The 23,746-nt window shown below is 37.9% G+C and overlaps 1 protein-coding gene across 3 annotated transcripts in view; it reads left to right on the forward strand.

Moving 5' to 3' along the window:
- Positions 1–23,746, forward strand: part of pan3 (poly(A) specific ribonuclease subunit PAN3) — a 77,299-nt gene that overhangs the window by 37,608 nt on the left and 15,945 nt on the right. For 2 of the 3 annotated variants that reach the window (XM_008107959.3, XM_062974679.1), the window contains 10 exons: positions 475–625; positions 1,563–1,810; positions 4,438–4,542; positions 6,215–6,272; positions 8,212–8,373; positions 8,665–8,781; positions 8,875–8,976; positions 14,223–14,388; positions 16,160–16,247; positions 19,651–19,790. In XM_008107959.3, coding sequence (XP_008106166.3) covers positions 475–625; positions 1,563–1,810; positions 4,438–4,542; positions 6,215–6,272; positions 8,212–8,373; positions 8,665–8,781; positions 8,875–8,976; positions 14,223–14,388; positions 16,160–16,247; positions 19,651–19,790 — 1,337 coding nt within the window. The remainder of the gene's footprint in view (positions 1–474; positions 626–1,562; positions 1,811–4,437; positions 4,543–6,214; positions 6,273–8,211; positions 8,374–8,664; positions 8,782–8,874; positions 8,977–14,222; positions 14,389–16,159; positions 16,248–19,650; positions 19,791–23,746) is intronic. The other variant, XM_062974680.1, reaches the window with a different exon arrangement.

A 23,746-nucleotide genomic window follows, 5' to 3' on the forward strand; every position in this document is an offset into this window, starting at 1 on the left:
CTTTTAAAGATTCTATACTCTTATTCTCTGAGTCATTACTTGACCACCTAACAGCTTATTACTGCTAGCTAAATTGATAATTCAATTCTGTTCACAGACCCTTAACTTGTAAATCCTAGATTATCAGGGAAAGTTGCATGAAAACATATTTTCTGGCAGGGTTTCTATTGCTAAAAAACTACTTAGTGCTGTTAGCTATTGTGTTTTGGGGCAGAGATGATGCAGTTTACACATAACTCGCAGTTTATTTTGCTGTCAAACCAGTTTTGAAAACTTTGACATATAATATATGGCTTGGAAAGCTACTTACGGGAGAAAAACTAATCTAAAGACTCAGTTGAGCTTTTGGGCCTAGTACTAATGGTTTGTAGCCTCTGCTGTTTTTAATTATTGAGTCATTGAGTTTGTTTAATTTATTCAGAAGGAAAGTATATTTTCATTATTTGACTCATACTCTGTTTTGATTTTAAACAGACACCAAATCCCACTGCAAATGAATTTATTCCTAAAGGAGGATCAACCTCCCGACTCAGTAATATGTCGCAGTCAAATATATCTGCCTTTTCTCAAGCCTTGTTCTCTCATCCTTCCATGGGAGGTCCTGCAAATGCTGGACTAGCTCCAGGTAAGATTCGAATAACTTTATTTACATTATGACTCACAGTAGCACTTGTAGCTTAGACAGGACCTTCATAAGCATGATTGTTCACAGTGTTTACGCTGGAGTAAATTTAGCTAGTTGTAATTTTGGAATGTACTCAGAACAATCAATCAAGTATGATATTTGATGATAGTAAAATTCCCCGCTGGAACTGGATGTTAACAAGGTATGAAAGGGCAGCCTTTGCTTACAAGCTTTTTAAATGTCCCCCACTTTCAGAGTTTGTACGGCTAAAAGGATACCCATTTAAGAAAAAACTTGAAGAAATCTAAATTCCCTTTAAGTTAAAAAGTTTGTAATCTTAAAAGGGATTAAATGTAATATTTTGTGGAAAATGTCAGTTAACTCTGGTGTCTCCAGTTAATATTTTTTATATTTTCCTAATTAGAATAATACTGCTATGTATGAATAAAATGGGATGGTTTGCAGAAATCATAGTATTAAAAGAAAACAGTGGTGCTGCCAACAGTTTATTTGAACTCTTTACAGACCAAAGAAAGTCTTCTGAATTACAATTCAACGAATTTATGTCTTGAATGCTCCGACTTGTGTTTTAAATATTTGCTACTTGTAGTTTTCTGCCACCCTTTAGAATCAGTCACTTTCTTTGGCAGTTGATAGAATTTAGCTAGCAAATGTATTTGAAAGAGACATCCAGAGTGCAGTCTTCTGTGTTCGAGAATCTTCCAAATGTCCTATTCAGGTGTTCCAAATATACACGGAAATAGGTTTCTTCTTTGTGATCTCTGTGAAAGTCACCTATAAGTGTGATTTTCACAGATGACCACTCAAAGGAATACAGTTACAGGTAAGCATCCATTCCTTTTCAAGCCTTATAACTCATTATGAAACAAAAGCAATTTGATCTTCAAGTCTCCCCCTCCTCCTTTTTTCCCATAAGGAATGTCACTGTCAGCAGGATCCTCTCCCCTTCATTCCCCTAAAATTACTCCTCACACATCTCCTGCTCCTAGACGAAGAAGTCATACACCAAACCCAGCAAATTATATGGTGCCTACTAGTGCCTCTACGCCGGTTACTAATGCTGTCTCCCAGCCCTCTGCTACTGGCCAAGTGATTCAGAAGGAAACGGTGGGTGGCACAACCTATTTCTACACTGACACAACTCCAGCACCTCTAACTGGAATGGTAAGATTTTAGTTTTATTTAGTACGTCATTTGTCAATGGATACTGTTATTCAGTGTAATATCACACCACATCATAAAAAGGATTAAAACATGGCTATTAAACTTGGCTGCCACCCCCATTTTTAATTTAAATTAGCTTTTTTATTTCCAAATTATCTTATGGCATATACATGGATCTACAAGGGAAGCAATGGTTGTGTGGGGGCATTGCAGTAAATAAGGGATTACCTTCATTTGTTCTTATTACAATAACCTTATTTTATTGTGACATTTGAATTCACTCACTGTAATGTTCTGTTTTCAGTTCTTGCTTTCAAGAACGACCTGGGGGAAGCCATAAGTCAATGATATTATGACTTATGGAAATAATGTGCTTAGTTCAGTTCCTAACATAGTTGTTTAACTATCTCTGACAGCAAGAATCTCTTGAGACATTGAAAAAATGCTCCTATTTGGGGTAGACAATTCTAAACAAGATGAGCAATTTTCAGCCTCAGGAAAAGGTGGCTCCATCTTTTCAAAATTACATATAATAAATCTGCCATAGGAAGTCAAAATAAATATGGAAACTGATTCTTCATTCTGTGCTGAAGAGCACAGAAACCTACATGGTTTTGGAAGCCATGTTATAGTGGCTGTGGCAATACATGTCACATTACATATATAGTTCTATTTTAGGAAAACAAAGCATGTCCCCTACCATGGCTGGTGAATGTCCAGGTTGGATACATAAGAGTAATTAATAGCAGAATCTGAAGCACTATGCCACTACCTTGCTTCCAAATTTTGACATCATAATAGTGATAAAACATAGTACGTTTCTTTTGAAGAACTTGTTTTAATTTTGGAATCAAGAATTGTGCTCTTTGTGCATCACCAAAAATATAGTTTGTTTCAGAAGGAAAATTGCTGCTTTTCCCATTGTTCCGCTAGTTCCTTCAATACTCTTGGGCAGGGGTCCTCAAACTTTTTAAGTGGAGGGCCGATTCATGGTCCCTCAAATTGTTGAGGGGCCGAATTATCATTTGAAAAAAAAACGAACAAATTCTTATGCTCACTGCACATTTCTTATTTGTAGTGCCAAAAAAGCAACAACCCAGCAACAATTATTTATTTATTTGCTACATTTATACCCCACCATCTCTCAGCCCTAAGGGGACTCAGAGCGGCTTACAAGTTGTATGTACATATACAATATATTATATTATTAGCATAGCACAATATTAGCATTATATATTACTATATTGTACTATACCATTATACCGTAATATTATTAATAATATTACATTTAATATATAATATATAAATAATATTATTATATTATACAGTATTATTATATTGTATTATTATTATTAGCCACCCTGAGTCCCCTATTGGGTGAGAAGGGCGGGGTAGAAATACTGTTATAAATAAGTAAATATTATATTGTATTACATTATAATAGTATTATCAATATTATATCTATACACAATATATTATATTACAGTATTACCATATCATTCATTTACAATATTTCATTTACAATATTAGTAAATGAAAGAACAATACAATATTTAAAAATAAAAATAATTTTAAACAACATACTGTAAACCTATCAGGATTTCAGTTGGAAGTGTGGGCCTGCTTCTGGCCAATGAGATAATCAAGTAGGATTGTTGTTGTTGTGCCTTCAAGTCATTTCAGACTTTGGCGAGCCTAAGTCTAAAACCAAGGTAAATGGCCTTGGAGGGCCGCATCCGGCCCCCGGGCCTTAGTTTGGGGACCCCTGCTCTTGGGTGCAATTGATCTGGCCCAGTCTTGTGTTTTCATTTCTCAGGAGCATTCGGACACATCAGATTCTATCTGTGTCTCTTGCTGTTCCCCTATTATTATTTCCTCTCAGCTTAGCTTTTCAAACTTTGTTAATTCTGGTTCTGCTTGTACTTCCAACCACAAGTTGATAATATTCCTAAGTATGCAATATGCATACCAAAATGATTTTAAATAAAAAAGTGGACTGCTTAAGGAAGGTAGATTCCATGACCACAAAGTTGCTGGGTTTAGTGAAAATGAGCTGTCTGTGATGGAAGATTTTAGTATCTGATCCAATAGGATTCTTCTTACATTTGCATTTACCATCCCGGAATGATACAAACACACCATCTGTTAAGTATTAGATCTCTGCTTCTTAAACTGTGGGTCCTGACTCCAGATGGGGCCTGCTTAGCTCAATGTTGGGGTTGCAAAAAATGTGGCAACAGTAAAAGGTTTCTGAACCACCACCTACTGGCTATTTTAAACATTACACAAATCTGTTAGCGATTTGCAGTGTAACAGCAGACTGCAGAAAATGCTTCCTCTGTACTTCATAAAAAGTGAAAATCAGCCTGCTTAGCAAGTTTTGCAAATGCTGATTTATTATTAGTAAATGTTTACATTTAACACTTATTTTATATACCAATATAGCTGGGCTCGCAAAAAAAATGTTTCAAAGAAAAAGGGATCACAAGTGGAAAAAGTTTTAAGAAACCCTGTATTAGATATTACCTAAAAGACATATGTCTTTTTGGGATTGCATTAGAAGGATTTGACACCGTTCTAAATACCTAATTCACAAAATAGCTTGTGTCTTATTTTTTGTCTCATAGGTATTCCCAAATTATCACATTTATCCTCCAACTGCACCTCATGTTGCTTACATGCAGCCAAAAGCTAATGCACCTTCCTTCTTCATGGCAGATGAACTCAGACAAGTAAGGTTTTAAAAATAATAATATAACATAATGTTATACTTAAAATATTTCTACTTCTATTCTGTTTAAACAGTGCAAAAGGTTGTGTATAACATTGCATTGTTAAAAACAATTCCAGTTACTGAGAAAATTAATAAGTAAAACACGTATGTTAAAACATAAATGATTGAGTTTGAAATAGTCTGCTATTGTCTTAGACTGCAATCCGACACATGCTTACCAGGGAAGTCCCAATGGTTTGCTTATTTCATTGGAAGTGTTGCAAGATTTCACTGTTAAGCATATCATATTTTAAAACTGTGTTATAATACCATGTATGCCTTAGTATGCTTATTTATTATGTGTTCTTTATAGGGTAGCATATTTGAGAAGGAACATGTTGGAATTTACAGAAATTAGTACAAGTTGGGAGTGCGCATCACAACTGAAGTGCTGTGGTCAGGTTTAGCAGAGCCCTCAGTTCCTTCCCTCCCTCCTATGGTGTTTTATCCCGTCCTTTCCTTGAGTCAGGTAGGAACAGCAGCAGCAAACATGCAATCTATCAATAGGCAATGCTGTGGTGCCCAGGTAGTTGTAGCTGGCATTTTGGATCAAGGACAGTATTGGCTTGGGGTTGCTCTCAGGTTTTGGTGTTGTACCCCAATGCCAGGCTGGCCAGCACATATTATGTAGGTTTCAGTCAGCTCACTGAAGTAATTGGTGGAATTTGAATAGAAATTGTTTGGATGTAATTTATCTCTGACATTTTGGTTGCAAAGTACTTCTATTATTCACACTGAATGTTATGGCAGAAGTCTATGCAAAACTAGCATTCTCAATGGGTTCATCATGGACTGCATATCTCTATTAAATGTCTAGCAAGTCTGATCCCCATGACACAGTGGTAATATGTGATTACTCTATGTTTTTGTGAATTTTCCTGCCAAGTAACATTTTAAAGGCTGTTTTGTTGTGAAGTAAATGCATTGTAGCATGATTTCAAAAAACAAAAACAAAAAAACAAGTAAAACCCACATTGAGCAAAGCAACTGTGAAGGAGTTTTTGTCTTCACTGTACTCTGCCATGTTTAATAAAGATCAAGAAAATACAAAAAGTCTAGCATAACCTAGCAAACAGAGTTACTTTGAGGCTGGAAAAACTTTGGCTTTCCAGCTGTCTGGGACTTCACTTCCCATTTACCCCATGCAATGTTGCCAGTAGTAGAGGATTATGGAAATGAAAACATCTGGAAAGCCGTCATTGTTCATTTACTCAGAAGAATACCTAGTATAGGAGGAGCAGAATGCATACACTGGTCATTCATTGTATATGGTTTCAAAGCACATTAAATACCAGATCTAGTGAGTATAGTTGAATATAAAATATAATATAGTATGATGGAAAATTGAAGGAGTTGTTCGTAGAAATGTTTGGTAGGAGTAATTCATCAGGAAGCCATCCTTGACACAGAAGAATTGACTGTATTTATGGGATTTATTTAAGTCTACTCTTCCAACTATATCTAGAGAAATGATATTCCTTAGACAAGGCTAACTTTAGATGTGCTTCTGCTTGATAATCTGAGGACTTTTCCAAGACTGCTGTCATGACTTGCTTTAGAAGAGTATGTTAATAAAGCAAACTAGATTTCCATGTAACTGTTTGTAAAAATGAAAATTATGTTCTTTGTAGGAGCTGATCAACAGACATTTAATTACAATGGCTCAGATAGATCAAGCAGATATGCCTGGTAAGTAAACTAGGACTCCAAATTTAAATTGCATTTCTGGAGTTTTATTTTGCTTGCTTTCAGCTTTATAATTGTAAGAAAATTAAAACATATTGAACAGAAAAAATCTATATGTGAACTCATGTGTTAAATTGGAATCTATCTAATATTTCTTCTTTGTAGTAAGGATTGCATTATTTTCTTTATCACTAACTCTTTCCCTCCTTTTTTCTTTATGTCTTTGTAGTATGTGATCCAGACTTTGTATTCTTCTTGTATCTTATCTCTTTGAAGTATTTGATTTCACTAATGGTGCAAAATTAGATTATCTACAATATGTTTGGCTTCTAGCCCAGGAGTGTTGTTATTTATTAAATATTGCTTTTACAGCCGTCCATATAGTCTCCATGTATTTACAGTACTTCTTAAGTTACGCCCTTGTGGCAGATTTTGAGGTCAGAATATGGGGCATTTAATTGTATGGATTCAAGGTTGCCAAGCCACACAGCAATTGTGTTAACATTGGCTGATTCAAAATGCTACCTTAGGGGTTCATAGGAGTTAGCATGAATGGCACAGACTTGTGGAAAGGATACTGTTGCTGTGTACTTAACATAGTTTTGGTATAAAACTGCATGTCAGTGTAATCTAGATGATACTCAAATAATCTGCAGAATTTTCCAATTAATTGGGTGATTATTTAAGGCAGTATTTCTAAGCAGTATGTTTAAAAGCTCAAATGCTAATTGGGGGATATTTCTGATATATAGCAGATTTTTTTTCTTCTACTAAGTAAAGTAATTTGAAATTTTTAAAAAAATATGTCAGTGAGCAGACAAGGAAAGGTCAACACCAAAAACTTCAAAGCATTTGCACCAGAAATAGTTTTGCAAGAGTAGAATGTTTTTTAAAAACCCACTTATGATGACATGTAATACAACTAAGACACCTCTCGGGTTCAAGAACAAAATTACACTTGTTGCTTTTTAGCCACCATGTTTTGTGGATTTTTGAAGGCTGGAATTGTATTTTTCTCTGTGGCAAAGAAAATGCCTGTTGCAAAAAAGGCAACATGTATTCAGCTCTAGAATCTTTATAATTCGGTAAAAATCAGTTTGCTATTGAAGCAGCCCATTCCAAGTACATAGTGGAATGACCTGCTGGTCAGTCAAATAATAAGTTTTGGTTGGAGGTGGGCCTTTTCCCTGTTCTGCAAAACTGCCCCAAGTGGCCATCTTTAACCTTCCTGAAATGCTTAGGTTCCCAAGGGCACTATGATAGTTAGAACAAGAAGCTACACAATGAAATGGCAATAGTGGTGGATGTCTTCTTCTTATTGCCAGTCTTTTATTGAAAGAGTGGGAAGAAGCAATAGGTATGGCATGATGGCAGTGGAAACAGAGAGATATCAAGAGAATGCAGGACAGGGAGGAGAAATACAGTTGTATTGAGTCTCCACAAGGAAAGGTCCTTTCAGGTCTCTGCTGTTCTGGTTCAGTACATCAGAGATCTACAAATCAGTAAGGAGAGTAAGTACAACTAATTTTGAAGAAGTAACACACAAATAAAAACTTGCTCAAATATCCTATGATAACTTCAGCTATATCTGAACTTAGGTGTTTATGGCTCTTGTCTTAAAGTTTTCCCTTCGCAATTAACTATGATCAAGTATTTCTTTTTTTGCCAACTCTATCCAATAGATAATTTGGATTTTAGGGATTTGCATTAATATGTTTGTTTCTATTGTGGAACACCTGTCTTTCCTATAACAAATGTATGTACTACAGGGAAACTTCTTATATGATTTGCAAAAGTGTCATCAAAAAGATGTAATTTTGTTAAGTCTTCCAGTCTAAACACTGTCTTTTGTTTTGGCATCTGATTGATCTTTTCTATCTATTATAACTGCTTTCTTCCTAATTTTAAGTAGTGTCTAATATATTTCTGTAAATCGGTTTAGCTGTCCCAACAGAAGTTGACAGCTACCACAGCCTTTTCCCTTTAGAACCACTGCCACCACCCAATCGGATACAGAAAACAAGCAACTTTGGGTATATAACATCATGCTACAAAGCTGTAAATAGCAAAGATGATCTGCCATATTGCCTTCGGAGGATACATGGTGAGGGAAATGCTAAGTTGTCATCTTTTAAAAATTTCAGTGCTACCAATTCTTAAGTCTAAAACATTTGTTCTTTTCTGTGTATCAATCACAAATTGGATTTCAAATAATTCCTTTAAATTAAGGAATAGAAATTTGGCCCACTAACAATCCATGGAGTCTGTTATGTACAAATAAATACATTTTGTTTCAGTGTGTTTCTGTTGGTGGCAGCTCAGTATTTTGAAACTAATGTGAAAATTCAATTGGAAGAATGAGAATTCTCAAAGTGTATTTTTCTTCCTTTCTCAGGTTTTCGTCTTGTTAACACAAAGTGCATGGTGTTGGTTGATATGTGGAAAAAAATCCAACACTCTAATATTGTAACATTGCGGGAAGTATTCACCACTAAAGCATTTGGAGAGCATTGTAAGTTTCTGATTTTAAGATTTTTGGCCAATTTTATTGGAAGACTTGCATCAATTGCATACCTAATTCTCACCTCGGACTCTTTTTGAAAAGCTCTTGTGTTTGCATACGACTTCCATGCTGGAGGAGAGACTATGATGAGCAGACACTTCAATGATCCTAGTGCTGATGCCTATTTCACGAAAAGGAAGTGGGGTAAGGCCAGCAAATGAGACCTGTGACCTTTTTTCAGTAAAGCAAAAATTAGCAACTATGTTTGTTCATCTCAAATCATTTTGTTTTACAATATATGATGCATTCATATTGGAGTCAATGTAATGTTTGTGTTAATGAAAATGTCCAATTTTAGATGAGTATTTAGTATACTCTTTAAAAAGTATCTAGCATACTCATCTAAATTTCTTTGGGTCCAAGTACTTTTTCTGTGTGTTTCTGTCTTGTTTCTCCTGATTCCTTATTGCTGTGTGTCTTCAATGCTTGTATGGTAGTTTCTCAGCATTCAGTATGCTTGTAAGAAAAGTGTTTTCCATGTTAGATTTTGTATTGCATAGCCCAGTGTGTATGAAAAAAACAGCATTGGGTGCACAGTGAAAATGGAGACACAGTGGGCTCTTGGTGTCCACTGGGGTCTGTTTCCAGAACACCTCCTGGATACCAAAATCCATAGACTCTCAAGTCCCATGGTATACAATGACATAGTAAAATATGAGTCCCTTCGGGTGAGAAGGGCGGCATATAAATGATGGAAATAAATAAAATGGTGCCTCTTATGAAATACCAAAACCAAGATTTGCTTTTGGTAGGTGGGAACAGTGGAATATTTTTCAAGGCATTGATGGTTGAATCTGTGGATACAGAATCAGTGGATAGAGACATTCAGTTATATTGGTGTTCTTGCTGGCAAGGGGTAGTTCCCAACCTTTTTTTGACCAGGGCCCACTTGAACAGGGACCTCTTTGACTGGGGACCACTTTGACCAGGGACCACTCTCCAACATTAGTACCAGAAGGGCTACGAATCAGTTTTTGGTCAGCTTTAAATTCAGTTTGGTTATTTGAGGTGCTGATTCAAAAAATTGCATTGAATAGACCACATCAGCTCTAGTTCCTGATACAGAACGTATGCCATCCAGTAATCTCCATCTGCTCACCCACAGAAAGCCATATTTAATAATCTAGAGCTGATGTGGTCTATCTAATGCAATAGTCAGCTCTGTGGAAAGGAGCAGAAATGAAATTAATAAAATAAATAAATAAAGAGGAAACAGGTTTACAAACCGGATTTTTGTTCTTGGGCTGCAGACCACTAGTTGGGAACCACTGATTTATAGCATACTGATGTAAAAGTAAGATATGAATGAATGAGCACCAAAGAAACACAGTGGAGTACTTGCTGCCCAAGTTAATACCTTTGTTTTTCTTTAAACGAAACAGCAATCACCATACTAAAGAAAGGAGAACATTGTTGTCATCTGCTATCAAATTGCCCTTGACTTATGGCAACCTTGGGAATGAGAGACCTCTGAGAAATTTTCCTATTAATAGACCTGATGAGGTCTTGCAAATTGAGGGCCATGACTTTTTTCCTTTTTCCTTTTTAAATAGTTCAACATTACAACATCTTGCTTGCACTTAGTTTACAATGATGCTCATATTTGTACACACTTCATTTGCATGTAACATTACTGCACCTTCTCTTTTTATACACCTTTCTCTTAAAACATAAAAATAAAAAAGGGAAGGGAAAAATAGATGACCATGACTTTCTTGCACATTGAGGGCCATGAATAATCTAGATTGTGAGATCAAAAGATCCAAAACTGATTTCAGTTTATCTCATATTATTATTCTTCAGCTATAGGCAACAGCAAAAAATACAAAATAATTACCATTAAAAGACAATATAATTAAACATACACATAAAGCATGCACACCACGCATAGGTAGAATTTTATGAAATATTCATTGTGCTACATTTTTGTAAGGAACTTAAAATTTTTATTATCTCAGTACATTTTTGTAAAATATCTATGACTTGGAAGAGCATGGGGAAAGAAGTAAAAACCTAAGGACCTAAGAAAAGAACTGAAATGTTAGATTGTAGAGCAAGCGTGGGCAAACTTTTTTGCCCTCTGGCTGCATTGTGGGCTGGGCTGGGGGAAGTGAGGGCACATGCTGGCCCAGGGCAACCTGGGAGAGGAGGGGGTGGGGGCCCTCTTCTCAGCCGAATGGAGTATTTGACATACAGGTGCCCAGGGGACCCTCCTCTCTGTAGGAGTACTGTACATGGTGGCCTGCAGAGGAGGGTGTGTAACTGTGCAGGACCTCCTCTTGGCAAGAGAGGAGAATGCAGGGCCGGAGAAAGCCCAAGGAGCTGGGAGGGAAGGGAGAGGGGTCCTCCTTTTAGCAGAGTGCTTCTCCTGTGGAGAGAAGGATTTGACATGCAGCTGCCCAGGGCTCTCTGCAGGAGGATGCAGTGACTTGATGCATCTTCGTAGGGAGAGGAGGATTTGAGAGGAGGGTGCAGTGCTGGAAGAGAGTCCAAGGGGGCACATCCAACCCACAGGACTTAGTTTGCCCAGTCTGTTGTAGAGCCTGTAACTGTTTTGCTGTTTATTAGCAGACATGATCTTTATGTTCAGCACTGTGAATACTAATAACTGACTATCTTTACTTCATGCTAGTACAACGTTATCTAGAATTCGGTACAGAATAGTGTAATTTGAGGTTATACTCTGAGACACATAGCCTTATCTCAGAAGCAGCAGAAGAACACGCTCATCAGTCAGTTCTAATACACTAAAACAGAGAGAGGTTTGGAAACCTGCTCCAAGATGCTATGCTTGCCTTATGATGGGATGGGAGCAAACAGTATCTCTAGTCACTGTTGCTGATGGCTTCGAAGTATATTTCTACCCTAAATATCCTGTAAATTTGTCTGCAAGCTGTGTCACAGTAGGCTGCATGTGTCATGACACTGTTTTCTCTCTATACTACAGAGACAACTTGGAAACTTATGTCTTGAAAGAATATTTCTTGGGAACCACCACATCTTTTCTTCCAAGGCTTTTCTCTCTTTTTTTAACAAACTCATGGAAATGTCAGTCCATACAGCCAAACTGACCCTTTCCCAGAAATAATCTCTGTGCAATCAGATCTCCACATTTAAGGTTTTGACTGTTGCAGGTTTAATTATTCAAGGATTTCATTTAAATGGAGTTCAGATTCCATTCTCAGCTTCCGTTGGAAGGACCTAGAAATTCCTAGTGAGGTGTTCTCTCAGATAAATAAATAAATATATTGAGATTTATACAATATCAATAGACAAGAAACACAATTAAAATAGCACTTCATATATTCAGTTTAATGGGGGTCCTGTGCCCCTAATCCTAGCAAATGTGAAGGGTTGACTATACATTATTTTCAAATTTATTATAATTATATATTGAGAAAAAAGCTTTTTCAACCATGTACAGAAATAAAAACTGTTAGTAAATTGTTGTGCAAATCATCCTCTATTATCTTCGTTTTTAAGCAAACCTTTATTGATTACTGAAGTTGCTTTCTTCAAACCAAAATGAGAGCTGAAACCTCAAAAGGGAAGGGGCAGGAGGAAGGGGGAGGGGGGAAGAAGCTGAAAGGAAAGTGAGAATCATGTATTGTATCCCCATTCTTACTGAAGCCAATGTTCATTGGCTTTTTTGCCTTAGTCAGTAGATAAGATGTCACTCTGTTTTCTAATTCCATGCATAGTAAATTGGAGGATGCAATGCCAGTTTTCTTAGTTGATGTGGCATATAGTCACTAATGGTGTTTCCTATCTCATTTGATATGTCTATAGAAAAAAAAATCAAACACAGGTAGTATTTCACTTTTGTCAAGCCAAAAGTAGAATTCCTTGTTCTCAGTTTTGTTCGCATTTTGAAAGAATCTACATACATTCTTGTTTTATCTCTTTGAGCTATTGTGATGCTTGAACACCATCATCCTAGCATGTTGAACTTTTAAAACTCCGGTTTTGAATGTTTGTTGCAAAAGTTAATTAAAGAAAATTATAGCAGGGTGATGTTGGTGGTGTGATGGATGAGAAAAAAATGTTTGCACTATAAGTTAACTTCCCTTTATTAGTTCTTGCATTAACCCTCCTCCCAAACCTTTTTTAAACCTGGGGGAGTTGTTCGTAGGGAGAGATACTTTGAGAATATTGCTATATTCATCTTGCAGACCATGTTTGTAATAATATAAACATCTCCACTTTTGTGGGTGTCCTCTTGCCATGACTTCCATTAGAGAGCCTAATGTTATCAGCTTCATTCTCAGTTCTGTTAATCAAGAGACACCCAGATGTTAGCCCTTCCCTTCAGAGCTTTTTTTGTATTAATCTTATTCTTTCTTCTTGAAAAAACTTGTGAATACTGAAGATAATGATAGCTATAATGTATTAAGTTTGTTAGTTTTAAACATATTGTCTGAACTGAATAATTGTCACAGTGAAGATTATTTCATTGTAAAACTCTAAAACATTTATGTCAAAATGAAGCAAAGGCAGTAGGAAGAAAAATGTGCAGCATTACAGATAAGTGGGCTCATATGTTTATAACACATTTTGAAATAGACAATATACAGGCAGCCCCCAAGTTACAAACAAGATAGGTTCTGGATCCCTGTGGTGTTTGTTTTGCTGACTGTAAATTTCACCTTATTTTCTGTCCCAGTGATAATTGGATTTTGGAAAAATCGGCTTGTTGTAGAAATAAGGATTGGTGATAAAGCTTCAGTTGACACACCTTTTCCCCATGACAATTCTTTCAGGAGTGAATTTCCCTTCCTAGTTGTAGATCTCTCTCATTTCCTATTGTCCCCTCCCTGTTCATAACTAAGAGTAATTTGTAAGTCAGATGTTTGTAACTTGGGGACTGCCTGTATATTCAGTTTACTGCCAAAGAAGTGGATACTGCCACATCTTTGGCATTTAATTACATATATGTGTGTGTGTGTGTGTGTGTGTGTGTGTGTGTATGTATATATATATATATATATATATATATATATATATATATACACACACACACACACACACACATACTGGTTAGGCTAAAGTAAGAGATGTCAAAGCCTAATTTAGTATATTAAAATGCCATATTTTTATAATGTGTGTTAATTAAAAAATGCCCATATGCCTAAAAATAAATGTAAATTGTGCTAAGTGCTGTCCATATTTTTTCAAGGAATGAATTATTATTGCTTCTACTATTATTGGCTATAACAACGAATTCTCCTTTTATATTCAGTTGGATGATTTATTCTTATCACAGCTGTTTTAGATTTGCAATGAAATAATATTAACTTAAGCTTTTGTTTAACCAGTCATTTTAAAAGCATTACCAAATGTTTAAAGCTTTAAAGTATAGATTTCATTTACTCTCTTAATTCTGCTGACAGGTCAGCATGATGGACCTCTGCCACGGCAACATGCTGGGTTGTTGCCAGAGTCCCTGATCTGGGCCTACATTGTGCAGCTCAGCTCTGCATTGCGGACCATTCATACAGCAGGATTGGCGTGTCGGGTGATGGACCCCACAAAGATTCTGGTAACTGGCAAAACAAGGTAGCATATTTTGCCATTTTAGTATTGGCAGCCAAGGCATATACATTTTGGAGGTTTAGAGTAGCATTTCAGAATTCGACTGAGGGCAGTCATTGAAGATTTGTTGTTTGTTACCAGCTTTTTGCTGTACTTCACTTAGTGATGGGTTTTTAAATTGTTTTAAAGTTATATTTTATTTTTTCTGTTTTGGTTGTTGGTCCTTTTGTGTTAGAATTGCATTCTTTTATTATAGTACAGTGGCATACATGCTAAGTCCCATCTTTGGGAGGAAGGAAGATATAAACCCAGTGCTGATAGTGGTAGTGATGATAATGACAAAAAAGTAGTACAGTAAAACCCCGCTCGTTCGAGCCCCGCCCGTTCGAGCCTCCGTGCAATCCGAGCAGGTGAACGGGGAGGGCCGTAAAGGCCCTCCCCGTTCACCTGCTCGCTGGCGTGCGTGTTGCTAGGTAGATAGCAAGCTACCTAGTAACATGCACCGGGCGCTCGCCCCTTGGGAGGTGGCCCCTGCGTGTTGCTTGGTAGATAGTAAGCTACCTAGCAACACGCAGGAGGCACCTCCCAAGGGGCGAGCGCCCTGTGCATGTTGCTGGGTAGCTTGTTATCTACCTAGCAACACGCACGTCCGACTCCTTCGCCTCGCCGGGCACCGGTGTTGCCGCCCCGGTGTGACGAAGGAGCCGAGGCATGGGCGGGTGGGTGAACGGGGAGGGCTTTTGTGGCCCTCCCCGTTCACCCACCCGCCGAACGAAGGGGCTTTCTTCCTTTGGTGAAGGCTTGGAGCCAGGGAAGCGGGAGTCACTTCCCTGGCTCCAGGCCTCCGCCAAAGGGAGGAAGAGCCCCTTCGTTGCGGGGGTGCTCCCAACCGCGGGGAGGCCTCTCTGTGGGGACGAGGGCTGGATCGGGAGGCGCTGCAAACGCCTCCCGGTTCAGTCCTCGTCCCCATGGAGAGGCCTCTCCATGGGTACGAAGGCTGGATCGGGAGGTGTTTGCAGCGCCCCCCGATCCAGCCCTCTTACCCATGGAGATGCCTCTCCATGGGGACGAGGACTGAACCGGGAGGAGTTTGCAGCGCCTCCCGATCCAGCCTTCGTACCCATGGAGAGGCCTCTCCATGGGGACAAGAACTGAACCGGGAGGCGTTTGCAGCGCCTCCCGCTCCAGCCTTCGTCCCGCCTGGTAATCCGAGTTATCCGGTTGACCGAGTTGAGGTCCGCCGGTTTAACTCGGAGTACCGGGGTTCTACTGTACTGTACTAGCTTAAACATTAACTCGAGCTGAAAAGGGACTGCAAGGCTGCGATCATTTCTTTAGCTTTATAGTTACTATTGAAAATAGCCCTAACTAATACTATACCCCATACTATATAATAAACTTGGTATTGACTTGATATTCATATTGAAATACAGTAATTAAACTCGAAGAAAGAAAGACAAATTTAAGTTAATGTAACATGGATTTACTGTACTATAAAATTGATTTTATTTTCATTTTTATTTAAGGTATTACTACTTTGATTTTGCCAGTTGTTTGAGGGTTCTGGTTGCTTGACTTCTGGTTAATTGAAAATGTACAGTATATACACTGTTGCTTGTGTTTGTGAATATTTTCCATTCAACTTAAAAGTATTGAAGCAAAGGTTATTTATATGTATATGTATACATCCTCACCATTTGATAAACAGTTGCCATTAATATCTGTAATGTAGCTCTGAATGTTATACATTGAGTTGACCAGGAACAGAGAAGATTTTAATGTTTCTGTCTTTAAGATTGCGGGTGAACTGTGTTGGAGTCTTTGACGTGTTAACATTTGATAACAGCCAAACCAATCCCCTGGCCTTGATGGCGCAGTATCAGGTAAGAGTGCCTCAATTTCTCTCTTTACACTATATTTTTTATTTCATATAGATCAATGATTATCTTAAAGTAAAAAGCATTTGTACTATGTTTTTTTAAGTCTTTTCCCTCTTTAAAATAACTTGTCTTCAGATGCTAGGTTCTTTTTGGGATTGCATGAGACCCATGGATTGCTCTTTCCCCACCTGTGTTCTTTAGGAAGAACAAGAATAAATAAGGGGCTAGACCTTATCGTAGTTCAAATTGACAGAAATAAAAATATCTCCAGGCTGCATTCAGAACCTTCCCTAGCAGCCCCCAAGCCTTCCAATAACATCTCTTGAATTGGGCAAACTATGTTCAATCAACGGAGCTGAGGAGTAACACTGTTGAGATGGGAATGACAAAGATGAGGCAAAACCCTTTCATGACTCAAGTGTCTGTGTCTTGTTTCTCAGCACCCCTGTTGTGTCACAGCTCACTCTTTTCAGAAGGGTCCAGATTTCCAGAAGAGTAATCAGGGATCTAGAGCACAGGGAAATCCCTTTCTGACCACACCCTATCTCTCACTCAACCCATTATGTGGGATAAGATGGCCACTACCTTGTTATCTTGGAAAAGGTTAATCTATTAGCCATTTCCCAGAAGGGCAGAGAGCATGCAGATTTGCCATAACATCTATTGGAGTTGCTATTGCTCATTTTCTGCTACTGGGGGAACATCCCACCATCCAACCAACTAGTTTCCCATTGTTGGAAACTAACAAAATATATATTGTACTTTACAGCAAAACTGCATGTTTTCCCCTTCATTTGAGAAACCTGTTGGCAGACAGGTGAGAGGGGTATGTATGTATGTGTATATTGGCATGCATGTTTTTGATGTTTGGCTTTAGGAATTGTATGAAAACGGGGCCAGTTATTTCTCTGAAGCATTTAGTTTAACAAGTTAATCCTTGTGTTGTCGAAGGCTTTCATGGCCAGGATCACAGGGTTGTTGTATGTTTCTGGGTGTTTCTCCATACCTCACAACCTCTGAGGATGCCTGCCATAGATGTAGACAAAACGTCAGGAGAGAATGCTTCTGAAACATGGCCATACAGCCCGGAAAGCATACAACAATCACACTAATCCTTATTTTAAAACCAGCAACTAAAGTGCAACTGATTCTGTCTGATTTTTTTTAAAAAAAACATTTGTTTTGAATGATGTGGTCTCATTCCAAATCTTCATGTGCACTAAAACATTTGCATGAATGTGCCCTTGCTTTTTCCCCCTTTTATAATGTTGCAGTTTACCCATAGCTAGTTGGAAGAAATAGTGTTTTGAAAAAGACATTTATACCAAGTGTGTGGTTTCGAAATGATGTGTAGATTAAGTAAACTCACTGCACATCCACAATCTCTACCTTAACAATAATAACAACAACAACAACAACAACTTTATTTTTGTACCCGCCTCCATCTCCCTGATGAAGGGACTTGGGGTGGCTTACATATGGCACAAAGTGCCTAAAACCTTGCATTAAAAAGAGTTGTCCAAACCTGATGAAGTTTTAAAATTAGATGTGTATAGTAAAAAAGCTGTTCTTTTCTAAGTTTGTTCCTTCATGCCACTCATAAAATTTGAACAACTCAAATATTGGCTAAATAAAAGTTAGATTAAATTCCCCTTTGCTTACACTCTCTATCTGTATTCCTCCTTTTAACAGTGAACCAGGTTAGTTGCATGCCTTTCAATGTTAAGATTGGGTGGAGTCACATAGAAACAAGATAACTGTTTCTATCTCATCTGGACCCAGGCAAAATGAATTGTAATTGCTTTCAACTTATAAAAATAGTTTTCATAATATTTATTTATTATTTATTTATTACAATATTTATATCCCGCCCTTCTCACCCAACAGGGTTACTCAGGGCGGCTTACAAAAAACACGTATATAATAATTATACAGTGCAATAGAAATCAGTTAAAATTATTATTAACTTACATCAGTATTCATAAAACACATTATAAAATACAGGTAGGCGTGTTCAGTTCAAAAAACTGGGTCTGTTGATTTAGTTCCAGCGTACATGATAATAATTAATGCTGCCAATTATTCGAAAGCCTGGCCCCACAACCAAGTTTTAACCTTCCTACGGAAGGATAGGAGGGAGGGAGCCTGCCTAACTTCACTGGGGAGGACGTTCCATAGGCAGGGAGCCACTACTGAAAAAGCCCTATCTCTCGTCCCCGCCAGCTGCACCTGTGAGGCTGACGGGACCATGAGCAGGGCCTCATCTGTTGATCTTAAGCTTCGAGATGGGTCGTAATACTTGAAACTCCAGCCTGTTCTGTCTTTCCCCCACATGAAAAAAGTATCGAGTGTCTCAAGAGATGTCTCCAACCTCCTTTACTGTTGTTTCTCTGCTACTACCATTTGGGAGTTTGAACTTGCTTCACGTTATAGAGCTAGTGTGTAGTTTCCTTCCCTTTTTCAGGCTGTTACCTTGAAACCAAGTAAACACATATTGACCAAGGTAATTAGAAATTTAAAGGCAATTTGCTTTGAATGTCTTGATTTCCCATTTCTGTTTGTATAGTGGATACCTCATGAATTCTGTAAGGGATATTAAAATGAAAATGTAATTAGCTGTGGAGGTGATACACAATCAGCATTAATACATTATTTTTCTTATAGCCAGTGAGCAATTAATAACATCTTTATCTTCAAGTTCATGCTGTGCATCTAAATTGAATGTCAACATCACACACATATTTAATGAGTGTTTTTCTTTCTCTCATTTGATCTCATTATACCATTTCCTAATTGAGCAAAAGAGGTTTTTACAGCTTATGATCTACTCTATTCAATATCATGGGGTTCACAATATGATAGTTGTGTTAAATTGATTTTGTCTCTCTTTGTTCTGCTTTATGAATGCTGCTGCCTCATGTAGACAGTTTAAGGGACATAATGTATTTAGCAGAGGACAGTAATAGTGTCAAATAACGACAGTGGGTCTGAACTATTTTGCAGGAATCAATGTTGATCACTGGTTATAGTAGTGCTATCTGCTGTATGTTTAGCAGGAAAATGGTGGTGTGGCCTCAGATGGCATGTTTGCATGGTAGAGAATATAGATCTTTGAGCATTGCAAGTGCTTTATAACTGATAAATAATATTTACTGAGAAGTTACTGAAAGTTGATAAGGAAAACAGTTCCCACAAGAAACTGAGCTGGGAAAGTTCTTAATGCAGCTGAACTTGGCTACATTGTGTACTGTTCATTAAACTAAATTACAGGAGCAAGCCTACTAGTTTATAATGACCTTTTCCATTTCAATAATTAATTTACACAATCTCCAGACTATTTGTATCTGGTTTTAAAGTGCTAAGAAGATATACCATATATAGTGAACCTGTTAATTTTTTCTTGTAGCAAGCGGATCTGATCTCCCTGGGGAAAGTTGTGTTGGCATTGGCTTGCAATTCTTTAGCAGGAATTCAGAGAGAAAATTTACAGAAAGCGATGGAACTGGTGACAATCAACTATTCCTCTGATTTGAAGAATCTTATTTTGTGAGTTATTTGAAATGAATAGCAATTTCTATTTTAACTAGATGGAAATGTAACACAGTTGAACATGACTTATCCAGAATCCCAAGATTTGAAATACTTCAAAATTGTCCATAGGGATAGCTGAGATGAAGACACCTTTCCTTTCTGATGATTCAAAGGACACAAACTTTGTTTCATGCACATTTAAAAAATTGTATAAAATTACATTCAGGCTATGTGTATAAGACATATATGAAACAAATGCATTTCATGTTTAGGCTTTGGTCCAACATTTCTCATTAAGTTACTTACTTGCAAGTGCATATATTTTAACACAGATGTACATCCCCGCTGCCAAAAAAATTGCTAAATCCAAAAGACCCAAAACATTCCAGATAAGGAATTCTCAAATTGCAGTAGAATTGCTTATAGAATGCTCACGTGTGCATATGGTGTACTTTAGCATGATTACAGTGGCATCAAAATGACATTCATGTGATAGGAAACTTTGCAAATATTATATTGCAGAATTCTTGTCTATCCTGGACATATGTTAGTGTTTGTTTTAGGCATCTGTAGTAGCAGATTTATTCACCCACATAAACAGGAACATTGAGTTCCCCTTAACTTCATTACACATGGTCTTCTCCTCATTCAGCAGGACTTTCCCCCTTATTTTAGCCCCCTCAGATCTGTTCCTGGGGGATACGTGGGGGTGGGTATTGCAGAGGGGAAATGATATGGGTTCCTCCTGTGGGTTTTTTCCCCATTCCAGAACTGGGTGGAGCAAATGGGATGCAACTAATTTTGTAAGTATTCTAGAATTCTGTTGAAACTGAATTTTTTGCAGCATTGGTATGTACTATGTTCCCACAATGTAGATGGTAATATATTGGCAGCCATTACAGTAGACATATTTCATATAACAGTGAAATAGAACCTTAAAAATATTTAACTTACAGTCACATTTATCATAGCATTATAATGTCATCTCAGAATCATTACTATAACTGCATTCTGTTCAGATTAATAACTGGCATCCATAATCAGCACATTTTAGATAAAAATAGTGTCGCATATTTTATCTAACTCAGCATTTTATTTAGCTGAAAAAGTAAAAGAAATATATGAAATGTTGCTGTTGCAATAGAATCTGGATATACTTCTGGAAAGTTGACATTACATGGTATTCATGGCACTACACGTTTTTGTGATGAATCTGCAAAATCTTAATTTAGAATTGGGTTTTATTATAACATGGTTATTGAAACAGTTACCAAAGTAATAATTGCAGAATGATACTTAAATATATATTGTTACATCATATCATTCCATGATACATAATGCAAATATGTTAATTATTCTTAATTGGCATAACTGAACTTGAAGTATAATTCATCTTCCATATAACATAAAATATTCTTGCTTTATAGATGAATAAAATACCATTTATACTGACAGTGCTTTTCTTATTTAAAAGCCAATTTTGTTTAGTAGGGTAATTTTTATTGATAACGTTTTAAAAACATTACAATTGTACATCTAAGGGAAAAGGAAAACAGTGAGGGGAGAAGGGTTAAGGGGAAGACAGGGTAAAGATTGAGGGAAGTGGATAGGGGAAGGGAATAGGATTTGGGCTCAAGGTCGGGAAATGGGGTAAGGGAAGCTTGGGAGGGGTCCAGGGGAGGGAAGGGAATCTACCAAAAGGGGGAGAGTAAAGTGTTGACTTCCGATCTTCCATCATCTCACTCTTTGGCATTCTAAATTTCTTTTGGAGATATTCATCAAAAATTGTCCAGTCTGTTTCTTTCATCACTCTCCCGGTGTTTTTCTTTAATAAAAAAGTTAATTTGTCCATGTTTTTTTATTTCTGTAAATTTGTCTAACCACATTTCTTTAGTGGGAGTGCTTTCCCCTTTCCAGTGTTTGGCTATGATTATCCTAGCCACCGTGATTAAGTAAATATAATTTTTTTCCTTATTTTTTATATCTTTATCAGAATTAACGGTATCCTGCATGTTATACAATCCTAGCAAGTAGACTTCTGGCTTACATTCCAAATCTACTTTTAGAATTTTCCTGCATTCTCCATGTACTATTTTCCAGAATTTTGCTATTTGTTTGCAGCTCCACCACATGTGGAAAAAGGAGCCCACCTGGTTTTTACATCTCCAGCATTTATTGTCAATCTTTTTGTACATTAGACCTCATTTTTTGGGTGTTAAGTACCACCTATGTAATATTTTTAACAAATTTTCTTTAAGATCCGTGGCACTTGTGTATTTAATTTTCCTTGTCCAAATCTGTTCCCATTCATTCATTCTTATCGGTCTACCTATATTCCTGGCCCATTTTAACACTGTATCTTTAATTTCTTCTGTTTCTGTTGCCCACTCTAATAGTTTATTATATAATATTGTTATGTTTTTCTTATTACTATAAAGTAAAATGTCCCAAAAGCCATTATGAGTATTAAAACCCACTGTTTTGTCCTTCTTGTGATGAGTCATGGGCCATGTAGTCCCGTTCAAGGCACTGTAGTCCCAGATGAAGAGGAGAACTTGGGTTTTTCACCGCCTCAGTCAGAATTGGAACCTTCCCAGCCAGATTTGGGAACCTTGCACCTGCAAGAGATTTGTCTTCCAGAAATCTGTCAAACAAACCCTGGGTCTAAATCTCCTGTGTTTTCTCGCCACGAGTTTTGTAAACATCAGAGAGCTGTTCAAGCGGCCTCTCGTAGGAGTGCTAGGATAGCTGCTAAGAATTCAGCTGATTAAGCCTGCTTTCCATGGGAAACCTTAAGGAGTCATGCATCTGGACTCAGAGATTAGCTTTCATTTCTAGTTCCCCAGAGAACTGCTCTTTGGTGGGAAAACTAGACCCTATTTAGGTGTTTTACCCACAAAGACATCTTGCGGAGTCAATTCGTCAGCTACTGGAGTAAGTTGTGTGTGGACAGCGCGCTCCGTTTCCAAGCCTCGTTCCTGTTTCAAGCCTTGTCCCTGATTCCAAGCCTTCGCTCCTGTTTCCAGCCTTGTTTACCTTCGCGGACCTTGCCTTGTTTTCCAGGATTCAGCCTCGCTTTGCTTCCCGGATTTTACCAAGTAATTCCACGGATCTTGTTCCTGCTCCTCGTTACCTTGTTGTCTTGAATCAAGCCTTGTGTTCCAAGTATCAAGTTATTTCCTAGCCTTGCTCAAGTTCATGGACTAAAGGACCTTGTCATCTCCCCTCACTTGCTTGGCAAGTGAGTGTTTCGGTTATTGGATTACAACTTTGGACCTTAATATTTCATATTGGACATTGTTTCTTTGGACTAATTTTGACCTTTCCTGAAAGGTCTAACTCTGGACTATTTTCTACACTTGTTTTTATTAATTTTATATACTCCTTCAATAAAGATATTAGATAGATTCTGGCCTCTGTGTATGGTTATTGGTGCCCTGCAGCCTGGGTCCTGACAGTTTGACTCCGCCACCCTAAGCACCAATTAACCTAGGCCAGAATGTCTACCGGAACCGTGCCGGGTGGCCAGCCACTTAGCTACACCATCGACAAGGAGGAAGTGGACCGCATCCGTGATAAGCTCAATGCGCAGGAGGGAGAAATAAAGGGATTGAAGGAACGCGGAATCCGTCTCCCAGCCTTGGCATTGCCAACCAAGTTTTCTGGAGAAGCTTCTAAGGTTCATGTTTTCCGTCGCCAATGCCAAGCTTATCTAGAGGCCCGCAATGCCGAGTTTCCCCAAGAAGACATCAAAGTGGCGTGGATCTATAGCCTTTTAGACGGGCCAGCGGCCAACTGGGCGACGGCGCTGTTCGACCAAGGTTCCCCACACCTAAGATCAGCGCAACATTTCTTGGATCACATTAAGGCGACTTGGGGGATCGAAGACAATTTGGAGGCAGCCGGCCATAAACTCCGGCGCCTCTCTCAGGGGGACAGACCCTTGTCCCAGTACATAGCCGAGTTCCGAG

Source organism: Anolis carolinensis, chromosome 3 (assembly GCF_035594765.1).
Source record: "Anolis carolinensis isolate JA03-04 chromosome 3, rAnoCar3.1.pri, whole genome shotgun sequence".
In the NCBI taxonomy this organism is placed as follows: Eukaryota; Metazoa; Chordata; class Lepidosauria; order Squamata; family Dactyloidae; genus Anolis; species Anolis carolinensis.